At 34.1% G+C, this 20,799-nt stretch overlaps 2 protein-coding genes across 2 annotated transcripts; both read left to right on the forward strand.

Annotated features, from left to right (window-relative positions):
• The first annotated feature begins 11,356 nt into the window (after positions 1-11,356).
• Positions 11,357-14,223, forward strand: LOC120214034 (tryptophan aminotransferase-related protein 2-like). The gene is given in 6 exon segments (XM_039212035.1): positions 11,357-11,571; positions 12,719-13,022; positions 13,115-13,148; positions 13,151-13,394; positions 13,476-13,771; positions 13,841-14,223. Coding segments are annotated over 6 exon segments (1,257 nt in total). The 5' UTR covers positions 11,357-11,371; the 3' UTR covers positions 14,020-14,223.
• Positions 14,224-15,218: 995 nt separating this feature from the next.
• LOC120213987 (kinetochore protein SPC25 homolog) lies at positions 15,219-18,091 on the forward strand. Its single transcript, XM_039212009.1, has 8 exons — positions 15,219-15,402; positions 15,475-15,540; positions 15,677-15,823; positions 16,710-16,823; positions 16,908-16,997; positions 17,085-17,207; positions 17,415-17,689; positions 17,981-18,091. Exons 1-8 carry the CDS (start codon positions 15,234-15,236, stop codon positions 17,990-17,992), a joined length of 996 nt encoding a protein of 331 aa, XP_039067940.1. The 5' UTR covers positions 15,219-15,233; the 3' UTR covers positions 17,993-18,091.
• Positions 18,092-20,799: the final 2,708 nt, after the last annotated feature.

The raw sequence follows: 20,799 nt of genomic DNA on the forward strand, positions 1-20,799 counted from the left end.
AGCTACAATCATTTATTCCATATACAACAGAAACACCACGAAGTCTAAGCACATAAATATTATGTTTCTGGTTGTTAAAGAAAATTTGCAGTGGTTGTGTTTATAAAACATATTTAGGGATATACGTGGGTCGGGTTGGATAAGGTTTTCGGTCAACCTGACCTGACTCAAAAATATATACCCTCCATCCAAAATATGACCCGACCATAGTTTAGGGGTGACTTCACCCATCTCGAACTCGATATAACTTTTTGAGATAAAACCCGATTCGAAATAAATATTTATAAAAATATTATTTTTATTCGATAAAAATATAGATCTAATTGAAAAGTAATAAATAAAGGGTTATTATTGCAATCACCCCTAAATATATAAGGTAAATTTATATTATTTTTTTGGATAGGGTCAGGCCGGGTATTTTTTTACCCTAAACCTAAACTTTACTTGACCTGAACATATTATCTAAAAGAACTCGACCCAACTCGAACCTGATTATAGCGTACCTTCTACGAAACTGTCACCCAAGATTTTTCATGTGCACACTACTCACGTGAGTGTAATATCACTTAAGGATATTCAGTTTTAATGAAAGTTTGTAACTTTAAATTACTTTTTTGTTATAAACACAATTTTAGTTACTTTAGTTTAAGTATATTTATTTTAAGTTTATTTTATGTATAAATAAAGTTTGTTTTGATTTATTCATGCTTTGGTTTTGATAAAATTTGATTTCACTCATGCTTAAAGAGGACCAGGTGAAAATAGACATGTGTGGTTCACTTTACATGTAATTTCTATGCAACGCTCCATAATTGATCTATGTCATTTAACTATTTTTGTATATGTGATCATTGATGGGTCAAGTCATGATTGATATGAAAAAGGCCGCTTTGATTCCATGTAGATATAGTTGATGGATGAGATTATTATAGAATACTTATTACATGAAAACAAATTTTGACCTTATTAAGTTATACATTTATTAGGAAGCATATGTTGTACAAGTGGAAGATTATTGGATTAAAATCCATAATTATGAGCACATATTTTTAATGTATATTGTTATCATAAAATATGACATAAATTAAATGAAAAAAATGTTATAAATTCATAAGGCATTATAAGTGTTATGGAAATAAAACTATAGATATTATTAAAATTGTATTTATAATTTGATGAGAGACAGAGTTATAAGTATAAACAATTATTAATTCTTAAATCAACCGTACAAATGGGTTATGGTCCCCAAGAAATATATTATATCGTATTTTTTCTTATCCCGTCAGAGAGTTTATACTCAATATATCTCTATCTTCTTGAAAGATCACAACAAAGAAAAGACTCAAAGATTTCAACCTATCAATTAATTCAGGTACATTTTTGCATCTAGTAATTTATTCCTGATGAGTTAGCATGATTATATCCTGCTTAGTTTTCCATATTTATTATGGTTTGATTCTAACAACTTGATCCCCTTTTGTTGTTTGTTTTTCTATGCGATCAAATCTATATTTTATTCGAGTGTATATTGTTAGATTTTTAACATTTTTGTTTTATGGTCATTACGTGATCTTAAGTGACTAGTTTCTTATTTTAATGATTATATGGAAATGTTCTTATTATACATTTTAATTCATGATTGTTGTTATAAACTTTATTACGATGATTATAGGAAAATGTTCTTATTATAATTTTAGTTCATGATTGTGGTTATAAACTTCATTATGTTTCGAACATTTTTTTTATTTTTAACAAAATTAGAGAGTTTTATCTTATAAAAATATTTAATATGTGACCAATAGCAGATTACACAATTGAATTAAAATGTACTTAATGAGTAACTTGATGTAATACGTTTAGCATTGTAACAATATAATCCATATGAAATATTGGCAAATAAAATTTGAATGAACATTTTTTGTTTCATTAATATAAAGTAAGTATAAGAAGAAATTATTTTATGGTCTCGATTGATTACTTCATTCGTGGTCCAAGCGAATTACATACATCAATTTTAAAATAATTTCTAAATAATTGCTCATTCTTTATTTATACGTAAGAAAGAGATGAAGTTTCACTTTGGAAAAAAATGATATGGAAAAACGTTATTGGTTGAAATCACTGATGACGTGGTGAGTCAAGTTCATCTAATAATTTTTCAAGTACAAAGTAATATTTGTTCAAAAATAACTTTCAACTATTTGATATTAAATCCTCACAACCCTAATATTTTTTATAATTGAATCCTGAGTTTTAATAAATAACAACAATTCTTTATCACCGAGCTTTAGTTAATATCTAAAATAAAGAAATAAACTTAATTGATTTATAAAGGTTATGCCTCGTGCTCTTTTATTCCCTTTAGCCCCACTTATCAATAATGGTGGATCTCGACGCTTTTACCGAAAATATCACCCTTACACACAATGATTACCTGTCATACACCATTTTTTCAAATATTATCGATCTAGCACCTTTTCTGACATGATGTCAATAATTCGCGTATCGTCATTCATACCTTCGCGTTGTCCGAGCTAGCGCCACGTAAGGGCATCTGCGCCTTTTGCGGGGTTCTGACATGTATGAAAGGCAGAGATCATGATCCGTGCCTTCCATTATGCACATTGAATTATTGGTACTCCATTATTACCTGAGCCTGAAAACTCGGCTTTTAAACGCTCCCCTCCCCTATAAATAACAGCCCATCTGAATGCAAACATCACCACACCAAAATTACTTATTTATTCTCACTTCTATCAATTCCTTCTATAAAGCTAAGTATATTTTGTTATTATTGTTATAAGGTAAAATTATTTTTTGATTATATTATATTTATTTTATATTTAATTATTTGAACAAATTTTATTATACTAATTATTTTTATATTATTTTTTGTAGTTGTAAAATATGAAAGCGGGATCATACCTCGAGACATTTTGTTGATACGGTAACCATATGAAATTGTGTTATTTAAATTATTGTGAAATTTTTAAAATTTAGTTTATATTTTAATTCATATACTATTTATTTAATTAGAAATATTTCCTATATAAGACTATCGATCTTTCAAACTCTCAAAATGACACACATTTCAGCTATTGTTTACTATGATAGAGAAGTTCGAGAAGATGAAACCAGCGTCGTCTTCGCATCAAATCATTCTGTCAGAATATCTTCAAGAAAAACATCTCTCTTGAGGAGCTGATCACTAAAATTTCAAGGAAGGTTCATGTTGGAAGTATTAAAAGATTGTCCTCACTTCAATATAGATTTCCAACCGCAGTATTTATGTTAAATTATACAGTGTTTGAACTCTCCGACGATGACGATGTTGCTATGATGGTTGATCTTCAGAATCAATATTCAGACAATGATACACAGATGTATGCGATATTTGTTGAAGTGTCTGCGATTTGTGGTATATCATTATTTTTCCACAATGGGCTGACTCAACAAGCTGATGAAATTGACAGCCCAACCCAAGTAATGTGTAATGATTTTAACTCATTAATGGAAAATCCACATCATGGTGTCATCCCATCAAGTTCATTGGGGAGACATTCATCAGCAACTTCTTACGATCTGTACTGAGGTGGCTCCACAAACAATTCATATGACAATATCGCTTCCAGTTCAAGGGGAAGGCATTTATATGCCAATTTTTTGAGCTGAATATGGAGATGCCCTCAATGCAACAATCTGTGCGGTACCCATTTGACACGATGCCTTTAAGTTCCAAGGGAGGCATTCAACTGTGAGCTTCTTCAACCTCAATGTCAAGATGCCTTCGAGTTCAAGGGAAAGGCAATCAACTACCAGCTTGTTCGACCTAAATGCTGGCATCGTGGAGGAACCCCCATCTCCACTAGAAGAACATCTTTATGAGGCAGGTGTGGATGATACTGAGAATGGACTATTTGTTCAGCTAGAATCACCGCAGTTCAACATGGACTCTGATGATGATGATGTAGATGAAGTTCCTACAAATATGGTATACACCGAACCTCTAACATACATTTATGAAGCTGACTATGGTACAATGTACGGACCAAATTTGCGGATATGCCTAATGTTGGTGACTACAGATTTAACTCATCAGTCAATGATGGTGAGTTATATAAAGGAATGGAGTTTCTATCCAAAGAAGAAGTGATGATGACAATTAAGAATTACAAAATTCGTAATTATGTTCAATATAGAGTCAACCATTCCACCATAAAAAAGTATGCCTGCCACTATGTCCAACGTGATAACAGATGCAACTGGATGGTTTGTGTATTGAAGAGGAAAAGGAAAAACAATATATAAGAACTAACAGTATACAACGATTCTTACACATGCTATGCTGGAGAGATCAGCCAGGATCATCCCAACTTGGATTATGACATTAACTGTCAAGCCATCATACACATGGTCAAAGCAAGCTACCATATAGCTATTGTGATGCTAATTTTAGCTATGCAGTCGCAATATGGGTACACCGTCTCATACAGGAAAGCATGGAAGACAAAGCAGAATGCCATTAAAAAACTTCAGGGCGAGTGGGATGCATCTTACAATGAACTACCAAGTTGGTTTAGGGTAGTGCGCAGATTGAATCTTGGGACAATTGTTGACTTCAAAACTTGCCATGCATACCACAATGATCGAGTGCTTTGCGATCGATGCCACTTCTACCGACTTTTTTGGACTTACCCACAATGTATTAATGATGTGAAATACTGCAAACCCGTGGTTCAAATTGATGGTATATTATTGTATAGAAAATACAAGCAAGTTTTACTATTGGTAGTTATCCAAAATGATAATCGCAACATTATTCCAGTTGCTTTTACCCTTGTTAAATGAGAAGATACAGATTCTTAGGTTTTTTCCTCATAAACTTACGCTTACATGTTGTCACGATGGAAAAAATTATGCCATTTCAAATCGCGGAGCTAAGATCAAAGCAGTAATGTAGTCTTTGTATCTAATGTGGCAACCACCCTACGTCCATGATCGGTACTGTATCTAACACATTGCTGCTAACTATCATGGAAAGTTTAAGAAGAATGATGAGCGTCAATTACTTGTGCACATGGGTATGTAAAAATGCCTAAGTTTATTTCTCAATTATTTTCATTTTTTATGGAAACTTAATAGTAAGTTTTACATTTGACGCTCAGGTTACGAACTATTACCTGAAACATTTGAGTCCATGCTTTAAGATTTGCGATGAAAGAATGAGGAATGATGCAATTACATCAGCCTCATCAACAAAGAAATATGGACAAATACATATGATGGTGGATATCAATATGGATACATAACGACAAACTTAGCTGATGCTAACAATTTGACCTTAAAGGGGGCAGGCTATTTGCCAGTAACAACTTTAGTTAAAATGATGTATTTTCGTTTGAGATATATTTTTGTCAAGCTCGGGGGACAAGCTCAAACTTGGATGCAAAACGGTCATATCTATCACCCAAGATTAGTTGTAGATCTACAAAAAAAGAATTATTGCATCAAATGGAATGTTTGTAACAATCTTCTCTAGAACCCATGAATTACTTCGTGTCACAGAGATGCCACGACCTCTTTAAGGGATTCTTCCTCCTCACTCTAATCATCATCAGGAGCAACTACATTTTGCAGATGAGGGACGGATGACGATGTATCACCTCCATGGAATAAAGACCATAGAGGTGTATGACTGACTATTCTACCGCTCATAGAAAATTTTGAAAACTGCGAAAACACCGACATCGATGAGTGCAAAAACTACACTGGAGGTGTTTGTGTATGTGGTCCATCATCACTCGCCAAATAAGTAGCATATGAACCCCACGCTGGATCAAAAAACATGGAAGTATAATAACCACCAGGAGGGGTCATAAAACCCTGCGGCGGTGGTATCTGACCTGGCTACTATGGCATCTGATATGGCTACGGTGGCATCAGATATGGAAGTGGTGATGTTTGACTCAACTGTGATGGCATCTGAAATGGTTGCGGTACCATCTGAAATGGCTGCGACACGTACGTCAGTGTATATGGTGGTTGTTGTGATGGTTCCGGTGATGCAACTGAGGATGAGCTGAAAGCGCATGCTCTTCGTCCACGAGTCAGGGGACAATGATATTGTGACCGTGGACGTCTTTTTCAGTATCGATGGATGCTCCCGCTTTGTGCTTCATCGAAAAGTAGGAACGGTTTCCCATTCGTGTTGAACCACTCATAATAATCATTTGTAACTGAATAATGATCCACATAAATGGGTCCCGTACAGAGAATGCGTCCACGACGATCCTCTTATATCATTACCTACTCTATGTGCTTCAGCAGTCAATCGACTTCTTTTTTTCCTCGTCTATCGATGATATGCCTATCGTCGAGATTCTTAGGTGCTTCCGGAATAGATTGTACGAAACCAAATTGGCGGAGCACACGATCACTAGGATGCTAGTCGACAATAGCATAACATATCAAAGGGACCACTGCCATCCAGACATCTAATGTGCCTCTCAAGCGTTGTGGGATGCAAATCCTCATTTTTTCAGTAGAATAAGGAGCCCATTGAAACTGAAACAAATATATATAATTCTTATCAAAATAATATTTTAATTCTATAACGATAATTAAAATTAAATAATAAAATTTAAATACATACCTTTGTACTAACCTTCTGATCAATGAGTAATGAATTTCTTTCAATTTATCTGGTAAATCCTTATGATATTCTCTTTCACTTGACCACCTATTCAATGAAAAAATCATTATATACTAAACAAAATTATTTATATACGAATTCAGTATTGAAATTACCTCAACAATAGCGGGAAGACCAACGGGGTTTTTATGACTGGACATAAAAAGGGCTTGCGATACCTTGCCCAAGACTGGAGAAGAATGAGACATACGCCGATAGAATTTTTCGATAATCAGTTGCTTGACATATTTTCCTACACATAAATGCCAAAACTGTAGAGCCCCAACTGAATGTGCCGACAATGTGAAAATTTGCGATGAGACACAACCACATACGATGAACTTGGTTGCGCGATTTGACGGGCATTAGGATCCCTCATATGAGCTGTAATATGCAAGCCCATGCATACATTTTAACATGTTCCTCGTAAGCGTCGCGACTCAAATGTTTAAAAGTTGTATCCAACCAATTTAACAGTATTTGACTACCATTGAAATTAGGTGGGATACCTCTAAGATATTTCTCGCACAAGGAATCACAGTCATCATCCGTCACCCCAGAAATCACATCCACATCTACCGAAAGCTCCAAATGTATGAAAACATCCTCCAGCGTAATCGTGCACTCTCCACACGGAAGATGGAATGTGTGTGTATCTGATCTCTACCTCTTAATTAGCGCATAAATAAGGTTTGATTTAAGGTTACAATGCCCTTCATATTTCGCTAAGTAACCGAATCCAGTCTCGGCAAAATATGGTCAGACACGAGTAGGTATCTCTCCTAATTTAATAAATAGTTTACAAATTAAAATATAAACTAATACTAAAAAAATAAATAAATAAAACATTCATAATAATTAAAATAACAACACAATTTAAAATTGTTATTGTATCGGTAAAATGCTTCGAGATATGATTCCAATCTAAACGTAGTAACCCACCTTCCATTTTATAACTGCAAAAAGTAATAAAAAAAGTAGTATAATAAAATTTAATAAAATAATAAATTATTAAATAATTCTAATATAATAGAAAATATTTTACCTTCTTAATATAAAGATTGATAATAGGAAGAAGGAGAGAATTTGAGATTTGAGTGTGGTTTGAATGTTGTGTTGGGTGTGGTATTTATAGGGATAGGGGAGGGGGAGAGAGGTGGTAATTAATGTGGTAGACAGATAGTTGGGGAAATAAAAGGATGGTGATCCGCGCCTTCCCCTTACGCTCCGTAAGCTCGGACAGAACTCCACGAAGTCCCGGATGGCGATCCACACTTTATTACCACCTTGTCAGAAAGGGTGCTAGATCGATAATATTTATAGAAATGATGTCTGACATGTAATTATTTTGTGTAAGGGTGATATTTCGGTAAAAGCACCGTAGAGCTCAGTAAGATAATTAGAAATTCATTTAGTTTTAAAACTAATTTTAAAACAAGTTAAAGGGTTTAATTATGAAAGAAAAACGTAAAATCATAGTTTACTGTTCACAATCCCTATGTATTAAGTAAACTAAGAGCACTTGTTTTTCAATAATAAAAAATAGGGTAAAGTATAATAATGGTCATTGAACTTTTTTGAACCTTGCATTTAGGTCCCTCAACTTTTAAAACTTGTAACACAGTCCTCCAATATTTAGTCCGTTTGCAATATGGTCCCCGACGTAACCGGCCATTTGACTCCGTTACACTGTCGTTAGAAGAAGATGATGTGGCAGTCCTCTAACATTTAGCTTGTTTGCAATATGGTCACTGAACTTTTCAGGCGCTTGCATTTAGGTCCCCCAACTTTTAAAACTTGCAACACATTCATCAATTTCATTCTAAACGCCAAATTCCAAAATAATTCAATTACATTTTAAACCTTAAATTCTAAAATACTTTAATTTAGGGTTTATAATATAATTAAAGTATTTTAGAATTTGGGGTTTAGAATGTAATTGACCTATTTTGGAATTTTGAACATGAATTTGTTATTTGACAGTGTTTATCTCAATATAAATTTGAGGTGTGTTGCATGCACATCCAACGGCTACCACACTTTGAACATGAGAAGTGCACCTATCACTTTTATTGCATAAACCGTTGAAGTAAAAGTAACAAGGTCAATTTGTCTTGTTCATAGCTATCACATTTTGGTATGACAATCCAATAGGTTTGGATGGAACTTGAGCATGCACATCCAACGACTGCGAAAATAGTAAAGAGTTTTAGTTCATAGAACTAAAACATACATCTAAGCAATAACTAAAATAAACCCAGAATATAAATTAATAACTCATTCAAAAGGATGACTTAATAAATAAAGGGAAAGAGGTTCGATCATAGTTACTCCAAAAGTTAAGGTTTCAAATGGGTTGTTTAAGATAGACATTAGATGCCAATTACAACATTACTAGTTGCAAATACATTAATGACCTACCCTTTTAACATATAATTGCTTTTAATGCTCCATGTTTAATGTTCCTTAATAGCCAAACATGATGAAAATCTAAAGTAGTTATCGGAACTAAAATCATAGGACTCCATAATTCTTGTAAATTCATGGCATGTCAGCAATAAAATACATTGCAACAAACATATATATGCCAGAAGTGAAGGTGCAAATGTGCAATGACCGGGCAACATCAAGTAGCTGCTCCAAATATACTACCCTGCCATGATGCCTTTCGAGTTGCATACATGCAAAATTGTCTTCTAAAGCTATAATTCAATACAGATTCAACTGTAAAATTTTTAAAACATGTAAAAAATTGAATTCGTTCATGATATATCAGTCCCATAATCAACATGAACTTATTGTAAGTGAGGGGAGAGGCTAAGAAATAAACTCAATCGGTGTTGCGTTCTAACAATTCTTCCTCCATTTTTCTTTGTAAATAAAAAGATGAAAGACAGAGCACTGCTTTAGTTTACAATTTTACATGGCGGAAAACTGAAGAACAAAAACCAAACGAGAGTGCATGTGAGCGAAAGAGACTGAGAGGTGAAGGCGCTGTTTGGGATTTAATTATATTTGATCATCTGTTGGAAAATTTTTAACCACAAGGATTAAACGAAGAAATTATTATATGTCATTTATATAAAAATAATTCCAGTTTTGTTGGTGACTTTCAACAATGATACTTAGTTCATCTTAGTAATATTTGTCAACTCTGCATTTCTAACCTCATTTTTTTCTCACAAAAATTTCATTGAACATCTATGCTTCACCTGAGATGACATGTATCTAACATTACACATTGAATCATTGATAGTCCCGATAGTCCATTGGTCGGGTCTTCTCTCAATGAACCCTTATTCAAGTCAATACCTCTAGATAATTCAAAGTTAGATTAGAATTTTCCATGCATCCCCGACTGAAAAGTTACGCTGAAAATGAGAAGAGAGAAGCGAAAAAGAAAATTCGAGATTGAAAAGGAAATTAGGGTTTAGAATGAAATTGAGGAATGTGTTTCAAGTTTTAAAAGTTGGGGACCTAAATGCAAGCGTCTGAAAAGTTCAGTGACCATATTGCAAAAGTACTAACGGTCGGTTATGTCGGGGACCATATTGCAAATCTATTAAATGTTGGAGGACTGTATTGTAAGTTTAAAAAGTTGAGGGACCTAAATGCAAGCTTTAGATAATTCAATGACTATTACTATATTTTACCCTAAAAAATAAGGTGAACTACATATGTAATATTTAAATTATTAATTTTGATCGTTTTAGTATTTAAATTTTTATTTTCTTCAAAATACTATCTAATATTTAATTTTGTTTCATTTTAATACATTGTCATTAAAAATTTAACGTATTTAATACTTAAACTATCAATTTAGATCAATTTTAATATTTAAACTTTCTATTTTTTTCAAAACTTAACATTAAATTTTGAATATACACTAAAATAAAATAAAAATTAAATTGTACATATAATTTTAAAAAATTAAAAATTAAAAAAATTAAAACTAATAATTTAAATACTAAAAATACTTCCCAGCTTGTCAAAGCTCTGGCAGATACTTCTTTTACAAAGGTGTTGATTTAAGTAAGCTTTAATTGATTGTTTCTCAGATGCTAAATAAAAAAACTCCATTATTTTATCTTACAACTCAAAAAGACAGCATCAGAACAAGATTAAAGCAAGAATAAAGCTGAAATAAGATTAAAAATTTAAATGAAATGAAAGCATATTTTTTCTCTTGAAACAGAGCACTCGTACTTCTATATAGCCCCCATTATTCATCTAAATATGGAACACCGAATCTACTCTTCTTGCTTCTTGCAATTGTTCTCGAGATCTGGGATTTTTTTCTTGAAAAATCAGCACGGTGGGATTTCTTGATTTCCGAGAAAATCTCTACTCTGCGGTTAAATAATACTTGGCTTCTTTTCCCACGATTGTGTACGTTTTGGTTTGTTGAAGAAAACAGTAAATGCCTTTTCTTGATTTTATCCATTGTTGTTTGGATAACTAGAAAACTTCCTTCCTTCCTTTCTTTTTTTGAGAGCCTTTCTTTCTTGAAACCAGTTCTCAGCTTCTTCTTCTTTTTTCATGCACAAAATAGGATTCTGGGTAATGGGTTCTCTGTTTATGTGATTTTGAGTTCATTTTCATGGTTTTCTTGTAATCACTTACAAAGTCAGTTGCTGTTTTCTTCTTCTTCTTTAACATCTGTTTCTTTGAGAGAGAGAGATGGTGGGGTTGTTGAGTGTTTTGACAGTGAAGAACTTACTGGTTTTGTCACTTGCTCTGAATATGAGTTTAATCTTTAAAGTCCTGGTTTTGCATGATTCTCAAAATGGACAACAAGAAGAGGCTCTGTTTTCCACTGTTCCATCATCTTCTTCTTCCTCTCTTTCGATGGACCAAGATAGGGTTATCAACCTTGATCAGTAAGTCTTGTTAAACTTTATTATTTTATTCGTGATTTCGTGGAGGTAAGATTTCCAATGATGCTGTCAGTATGATTTTGGCATTTTGCTAACTAATGATCATCAATAGTTAGTGGGAAAAAAACAAGTAAATATCAGTTGACAAATGCAGGCCTTTATGTTTAGTTAATTTTTTTCCCCATGGTGACCTTGTCAGGGAAAATTGAAGACCAATTTTTGTCTTGTCTTTGTTCCCAACCACAGGTGCTCTAACACATTTTTGACGTTTTTCACAACTTCCTCATCATTCTGCCCTTTACATCTTGTGTGGTAGTTGAGTGAATATTTTATCAAATCTACTCCCAATTAATTAACTCTTAAAATCATATTTTATAATTTAAATTTTATTTAAAATTTTGTGAACGAGTTGAATCTAATTTAGTTGTTTTTGTTACTGTCTAAATTTAATTTTAAATGTTTATAACATTATATTACTAATTTATTAAAAGTTTTTTAAAGTAAAATTAAATTACAAAAATACATATATATATTTTATTTGAATCAAGTTATAGATAGTAGTGGATCACTCAAATCCCACAAATCAATGCAAAAATGGGTATTTCAGCTTTTAATTTGCAGCAAGTGGGGGGATTCCTCTCTCCACTGTGCATAATTTGCAGTAAGTGGGGGCCATGAACCGCCCTGAGTGACCCATTGTAACCCACTTTCTGCCCTAAAAAAACACTAATCTGGTTTGTCTTTGAGCTTTTGACTTCAAAATTTTACAAGCACCAAGGGCGGCCTATGCTGTGCCTGTAAACCAACCAGAACCTCTATCATTTTCCCCTTGGTTTTTTTTTTTGCTGGTGGCAGAACGAAATGCGAAAGTCGGGTTGTCTGAAATCCAACTCCTTTGTCTGTGTTGCTTTGGTGGTCCAATAATGAACCCATCTGGCTTGGTCTTCACCCTTGCCACGTAGCACCATGATTCATCATGTGTCCATCTGATGTGACCCATCCATACATATATAATCATTGATCTGCTGATCACATGGACCCACCATGGGAATGGCAAATCTTGTCAGATTCTTTTTTTCCCCCAGTTTTACCATCGTTTTTTTACCTCACCTATTTTTGCTTTTTACCCTAATGCTTGTATTTACTGCAGTGGCGATCCGACGATGTACGAAAGCTATTGGCAAAAGATGGGGGAGGAGACCACCGTTGTTATTCCCGGATGGCAGTTCATGAGCTACTTTTCGGATCCCACCAGACTTTGCTGGTTCCTAGAGCCTGAATTTGCCAACCAAATTGTCCGATTACATAATGTCGTCGGCAATGCGGTGACAGAGAACCGACACATCGTTGTGGGAACCGGATCGACGCAACTCTATCAAGCTGCGCTCTATGCACTGTCTCCCGACGCCGATGCCGACCCCATCAGTGTGGTTTCAGCAGCTCCTTATTACTCTGTATGTGTTAGGTTACATATTATGTTAACTTGGTTGAATGACTTAATTCATATCCAATGTGTTCGGTTGACATCAGTTGTGTTGATCTGCAGTCGTATCCTTTGATTACCGATTGCGTCAAGTCTGGGCTTATAAGTGGGGAGGCGATGCCCAGAGCTTTAGTAAAACCGGGCCTTACATTGAACTCGTTACCTCCCCAAACAATCCCGATGGATTTGCTCGGCGTTCGGTTGTTAATGGTAGTGAGGGAATACTAATTCATGATCTTGCCTATTATTGGCCACAATATACGCCCATATCCGCTGCAGCGAACTATGATTTGATGCTATTCACCGTCTCAAAGAGCACTGGTCATGCCGGGATGCGAATCGGGTAGCTTTTATTGTTTTAATTGAAATTTCTTGAATGTACCGTAGGATATCTATCTCGTCTAACTTTGTAGACATCTTCCAGGTGGGCTCTTGTTAAAGATGAAGATGTTGCAAGAAAAATGACAAAGTTCATAGAGATCAACACGATCGGCGTGTCGAAGGATTCGCAGCTTAGAGCGGCCAAGGTTTTGAAAGTTATATCCGACAACAGCGAAAGACCGAATGCAGGCAACTCATTCTTCGAGTTCAGCTACCATGTTATGGCCAAGAGGTGGAAGCAATTGAGAGAAGCAGTGCATGAGAGTGGCCTATTTAGTGTGCCTGATTTCCCCCCACAGCTCTGCAACTTTCTCAATGTGATATTCGAGCCACAACCCGGTAAGACAATGGAGAACATATGTGTGTCGATTTCACAGACCGGACTTACGGCGACTTTGTTCTTTGCAGCTTTTGCATGGGTGAAGTGCGAAGGAGAGATCGAAGACTGTGAAAGCTTCCTTCGAGGGAAGAAGATTTTGACTCGGAGCGGCAAGCACTTTGGGGTTAGTCCCAAGTATGTCAGGATAAGCATGTTGGATCGAGACCGGAATTATGATACCTTTGTAGAAAGATTGTCTAGGATCTGATCATGACATCGAACACACATCTGTTCGCACAACAAAGGGAGACTCGGGGGCAGGCGGAATTCTTTTGTAATTGGGCAGCAAATGAAGTAATAGATCATTTTTCTTCATAAACATATGTGACTTGTATTCTTGATTTCATGGTCAAAGCAAAAGTTTTGGAGTATAATTTACCGTATATTTTAGCTCTTGTTCTATGGGTTGAAACTATTTCTATGGCAAATATTACACATCATCCAATATTGATTACAGAAATAGGGAGAGATTGCATGGGCTACTTGAGAGATTCTATAAGATTTAACGGCTAAGTGATCGTGAAAGATTCTATAAGGGTGTGTTTGGTTGGAGGAATGTGAGATTATCATTGGAATAAATTTATATTTTTCGTTTAGTTGATCGGAAATGTCTTTCTCGGTAATCTTATATTACCAATAATGAATTTTTTAGGGTATATTTTCGAGAATATCATTACCTCCTTTTCCTTAAGTATCATTGGATTATCGACGTTTTAGACTAAAATGCTTTTAATTTTTTTTCTTTTCAAAATATCTTTTTATTCTGTCATTGAATAATAAAAATTCTACAAAGGATAAATTATAAATTTATCTTTAAACTATTTTAAATTTAAAAAAAAATCTATAATTAAAATTTTATATAAAGTTTAAGGGTTAAAATAAAATTGAACATTTTCATTAAACCTTTTTATATTTTTAATTTTGTAAAAGAAATTATATAAATTTAAATTTTTAAAGAAAATATATAAATATTTTCCAACTTGTTAAAAAATAAATATATAATAAAGATAATTTAGTCAAATATACATTCCAATAATATTTTATTCCTTTAACCAAACACGGTAATCTTACATTCTTGCTAAACTAACCAAATACAAAATACAACATTCCCAGTAATCCTATTCCTTGATAATCTTTTATTCCCACTGGTAATCTTACATTCCGTGAACCAAACGCATCCTAAGAGTAAGATCTGATTGAAAACACAAGTGACCAAAACGTAACGTTTTTAAAATTAGATATCAAAATAAAACATTCTGAAAAGTAAGGGGACCACTAGTGTAGTTTACCCATTATTTAATTATAAAAGAACTGAAGAGTAAAGCTTGATTAATAATCTAAAAATGATAAAATAGAATAAAATGGCGGGCTAAAATCTAAATTCAATCTCCTTTTTCTTTCAAAATCAAAGCTCTCTTGCAAATGGAGAACGAAACAGAGCAAAATCCGAATGCGAAAATGGAGTACCGGAGGTCGATCTGCTTCGGAGAGATCCGTGTCCAACAACAGATCATAGATTCTTTTGCGGCATCGTTTCCTACTTCTCTTAATTTCATCAAAGCCCTGACGCTGGACACCGCCCAAAATCACGGTTAGTAACCCAACTTGAGTGAAAATAGATAGATCGTGAGTTTGAAGATTTTCTTTTTATGCAATGCTACAGCTAAGCTCGCAAAGATGAAAGCTGCTTTGAGAAAAACGGAGAATGAGCTTGTCAAAGTTTTAGAAGGTAGTGCTTTGCTTTTTTTTTTTAGCTTTTGATTTTGCTGGATTTGACATTACACCTATTATTTATGAATTGGAAAGCAGAATTTATGGCGGTTTTTCTGTGGTTTATAAATGTTTTTTAACATGTTTCTGTATAGCAAAAACGCATAAAGAGGCAAAGCAGATGGATACGAGGGAGTCAATTTCTGCTTTAAAAGCTAGAGTAGAAAAACTTAAAAGAAGCGTCCAAGTACAAAAAGCTAGGAGAGATGAGTATGGATCAATTATATCTCAAGAATCACTAGGTAATTGTGTACTCCTGTATGATGGCTTAATGTTTATGGTTCACGTATTGCACAACTGGGGTTCATATTTATGGTTAACATCTTGTAGTCTTGCATTTCACATTCTAATTATAGAGCTTTCTTGATGCACATTGTCATTATTGTTCTTTTTGGTCGTTATATGGGACTAGAGTTTTGAGGATATTCACAGATGGACCGAGAGCCGAGGGGTGTGCTGCGGTGTGGTTGCATCCCATGAAAATTTCAAATCTCAATATAGTTTAGGTGTTTTCTTTGTGTATTCTATTGATGATGTAATTTTGCTTTCCCTAAATTTCTAATATAATTTCTTAAATTCGCACCCATGACAAAATCTTATGTCGGTCCCTAAGGATATTACTGAGGACAGTTCTCATATAATGGATAATGCATTTCATGCATTGTGGTCTTGGCGAACACACATGGTATTTAGGCTGCTATGGATATATTGACATCACAATCATACTACTATGTCTCCATTCCTTGATGAGCCTGCTTCCTTCCCCTTTCCCCCTTTTACTGTCTTTCTTCATATGCCTCTGATTTCTTAAGCAAGTGTTGGTATTTTGAGTTTGTACAACCTGAGTAGCAAGGAATAGTTGTGGTATGAAGAGCTCGGCTTATGTAGTTATTTTGGATTACAATGCTCCTTAGATAGTCCAATTAACCTTCTCCGTTGAGAGCAGTAGCAAGTAAACGTATTGGTTGTGATATAAATTACTGGAACATATGTAATTTTCTAGTTTTCTGCTATTTCCTAAAATCTATCTGGGTATTTATGATGTTTTCACTCCGTAATGCCATTTCTCTCCTAAGCTACTGCTTATTTCAAGTTTACTTTCTTGTCTCTGTATGGCGTTACCCACAGCTTTGACAGAAATTGAAGAGAAGGTGAAACATGCAATTGAAGAAAATGGAGAAATACATGAAGCCATTTCATGGTACAACAGGGTTCTTGGTTTTAAGATTGAAGGTGGTCATGGTATGCGATGTAGTTTTGTTGCACTGCATTTAGAACCCGTTTAATTCCTCTGTTACATTATCACTTGCTCTTCTCTTTTTCTAGGGGTGAGGTTCACATTCAATAATATGGATATAGAAAATCCAAAGCAAGAATATTCTTTTACCATTCGGCATGCAGATGATGCCTACTCCTGTAAGTAATCTCCTCCTTATGTATTAGCTGTATTCTGAATTGGTGCTATTCTAACATATTATTTTAATTTCTTCTTATGATCTTAAGTGTTGGATTGTGATCCGCCCTTGAATGGCATCAAAGAGTTGATTAATGAGTTGAACAGAACAAATGGCTTGTTCAAATTTGTTAGAATCATGAGAGAAAAGTTTCAAGAAGCAGCAACACTTGGTATGATTTTGTTGTACTGTTAACCCTGCATGCTGGGTGCTTAAATTTGACACTCCTCAATTCAAGCCGATAAATCTTCTTTATTTTCGAAAATTTCTGTCATTGCTAGTAATTTAAGAGAAAAAAAATCAAAAAATTCTCCCCATGTGGCTCCTCCAATCTTAGTTTCATTGTTCTGAATTTCTTCCATAATTTATGATTCATCAGGATTGCAGCCCCAATCCACAAGTTTTCATCAAGGCTCTTCTGCAATCTCTATGTCTGGTCCAGCTTTGTCTGTTTCAACTGATAGAAGCAGATCTTCTACCAAGAAAAATGAGCATTACATGCCAATTCAAGAAGTAAACAAGCCAGTCAAGGAAGTGAACAGCAGAAGTAAATCTTCAGCAAAGACAAATGAAAACAAAATTTATGATGGAAGATTCAGTAGACAGACCAGGAAGCCAAATCAAATCATTAATTGTCGGTCCCCTCTGCTTGAGGTATTGTTATCTCCGAACTTTCGTATTGCCTGCCTGTTCTTTACATTTTGCAGACAGTGGCACATAACTTTTTTATATGTTTAGGGACCACATTATGAGTAGAACAACTTTAAATACCGAGCACTCTTACCTTCTTTAGAATAGACATAAGTTGATGAAATATGTAGATTAAGGCATCTGTAGGATCAGTTTGCTGGGAGTTTGCACACATGATGACCTTTGTATGTTATATGCTCTCTTTTCATACATGAAACTATATGATAAGAGCATTTCTGTTGGAACATATGGCAGGCTAAGAAATGAAGCTAAACAATGGCTACTACGGGGGATCAGATGTACCTTCGTTCTTCGCTGATTTTAACGTAACAGCTGATATTTAACATCTTAGTAGCTTGTGTTGCAGTTCTCATTCGATGCATGGTAACCTTTCAGGCATTTTCTTTGTTGTCGCAATACAAAATGATTGGTGCTTTGGTTAGTCCAATACAAGGATAAAATCTGTATATTATTTTGAAAACCTAATGTTCTGCCCATGCGATTGAGTGTGTGTGTAAACAATTGTATGAATACGTAAACATTTTGTTTAAGGCAGTAGAGATTTTTTTTTAGCTTACTTACCTTGTATTATTTTCTTTGAAATTTATAATCTCTTGGTCGTTGAATATGATTTCAATACAAGGTTAATACATCGAAGCAATCACAAACATTGATCCTATACAAGAATTGGAGAGAAAGCTTCAAAGTAGAATTAAGCATTTGGATTAATATATCCTCGTGAATTCTCTCCTTTAGTTAGGTTTCCTTCATTGGATCCCTCGGTGATACCACCACTCTCATTCGAGCTGTCTGAGCTTTGATACTCGATGTCAATCCTAAAAAAGAGCACATTTGGAAAGAATGTTTCTATTTTGCATGCAACTAACAAGTTCAAATCTTAACAACGATTAATACATGCACCACACATCACAACTCTAAGGAAGATGGACAAACTCTTTCACTTAGACCAATTGCTAGGGATGTTCACAAAAACCCGAAACCGTTAACCGGTATAACCGTTATATTTAACAGGTTAATTAATCAAACCATTAGTACTAAACGGTTTTGGTTAACCGAACCGCTAAAAATGATGGTTAACGATTAAGGTTATAATTACAAATTTTGATAAACGATTAACCAATGGCTAATAGTTAATAAATTAAATTTATAATTATATTTCTAATTTATTATATTTTTACAAGTAACTTGATATAAGTTTCTATTATTTATAATTTATATATATATATATATATATAATAAAATTTGTATATAAATAACTTAATATATATTTTTATTATTCATTTCTTTGAAAATATAGAAACATGCTTTCACCAATATAATTATATGTTTATTGTTAGGTACTAAGATTACTGGGAGATGTACATACTTACACTAGCGTAAGTATGTGTTAAATGTTACACTTTTTTATTTTATTTACTTACACCGGTGTAAGTATGTGTTAAGTGCTACACTTTTTTTATTTTATTCACTTACACCGGTGTAGTATGTGTTAAGAGCTACATTTGTTTATTTTTATTCACTTACATCAGTTTAAGTATGTTTTAAGTGCTATATTTTTGTAGTATGAATTATGAAGAAAAATTGACAAAAAATTGTAATAGGTTAACCTGTAATCGAACTGTTAATAACGATTAACCGTTAGTGGTTAACCATTTCTTAATGGTTAGGTTAATGTTAGAAAAATCTCATAACTGTTATAACAGTTAAACGACCGGTTAGGCTAAACGGTTAAACGACCGTTTAGGTTAAGCGGTACAGTTAACCGTCCATGAACAACCTTACCAATTGCAAGAGGTTGGGCCAAAATCCTAAAGGACAAGCTCAAGACTTCAGTCCAAACCTTCATAAACAAAAAAATCCAAGCCCACATAGAGACTAGAGAATTCAAGGAAGGAAACCCACTCATCATTCCTCCCACATCCATTTGGATCTCAGCAACACAAGTTGAAAGTAATTCAGGATCAAATTACAAGATTCAAGAAGATAGTTCTGAAAATATTTTCAAGCCTCCTTAAATTACTAAAACAATTAAATTTCAACATGGTAGTATCGATACTGCCTTAACAAGTATCAATACCATGGAAACAGAATGCCAAAATGGTACCAATACCATGCACGGTATCGATACCATACACTATAGTAGTGCCGACACTACTCCTTTGTTTTTGACTCCAAATTTTAATAGAATCTCAAAATGGTACTAATACCACGATATGATATCAATACTACTATATATGATAGTATCGATACTTCTTGGACGGTATCGATACTGTTGGCTTCCAACAGTCAAAATATTTGAATTTATAACAAGTAGTATCAATATCCCTTAATGGAGTACCGATACCAAGACACTCCCAACAACTATTTTGAGTGGAAAACATATCCCAACGGCTCTACTGACTCCCAAAACATCTCCAACGTTTAGAATTGATCTGAGGAGTATATAAACAAGTTTTGAAGCCATTGGTGATCAATAAGATAAACAAAAAAGAAGAGAAACAATTGAGAAAGCCTTAAACTTTAAGTTTGAGCAAAATCAAGTCAACATTCATTTATATTCATTTTGCTTTCCAAAGAACACTACTTGTGCTTATTTGTATTAATTTCTTGAGTGTTCTTATTTGTTCTTGATTTGTGCAAACAATCTTTCCTTGTGAGGTTTCTTATAAGTTTGCAAATTTATAATTTTCTCTTTGAGAGAGTGTCTCAAGAATTTGGGGTATAATTCTTGAGGGAGTTGTAAGGTTACTCTTTGTCCTCAAAAGAAAGACAAATTAGTGAATTTGTGCAAATCCTTAGTGTTGATAGCTAAGGTAGTGGACATAAACTTTGGTTGAGAAAGTCGAACCACTCTAAATCGATGTGCAAATTATTTCTATTTTTCTGTCAAGCTTCCACAAAATTGTTAATTACCAATTCACCCCCTCTTGACTATTTTATCTTATCGATTGACTCAACAACTGTTGAAATAGGTATCATGACACCTAAGTCTCTTTAGCAGAATACGAAAGTTAGTTGGATATTTCAGTTAGTGCGCTAGACACTTCAGCTAC

The sequence above is a fragment of the Hibiscus syriacus genome, unplaced genomic scaffold (assembly GCF_006381635.1).
Source record: "Hibiscus syriacus cultivar Baekdansim isolate YM2019G1 unplaced genomic scaffold, ASM638163v2 tig00110050_pilon, whole genome shotgun sequence".
Lineage (NCBI taxonomy): Eukaryota > Viridiplantae > Streptophyta > Magnoliopsida > Malvales > Malvaceae > Hibiscus > Hibiscus syriacus.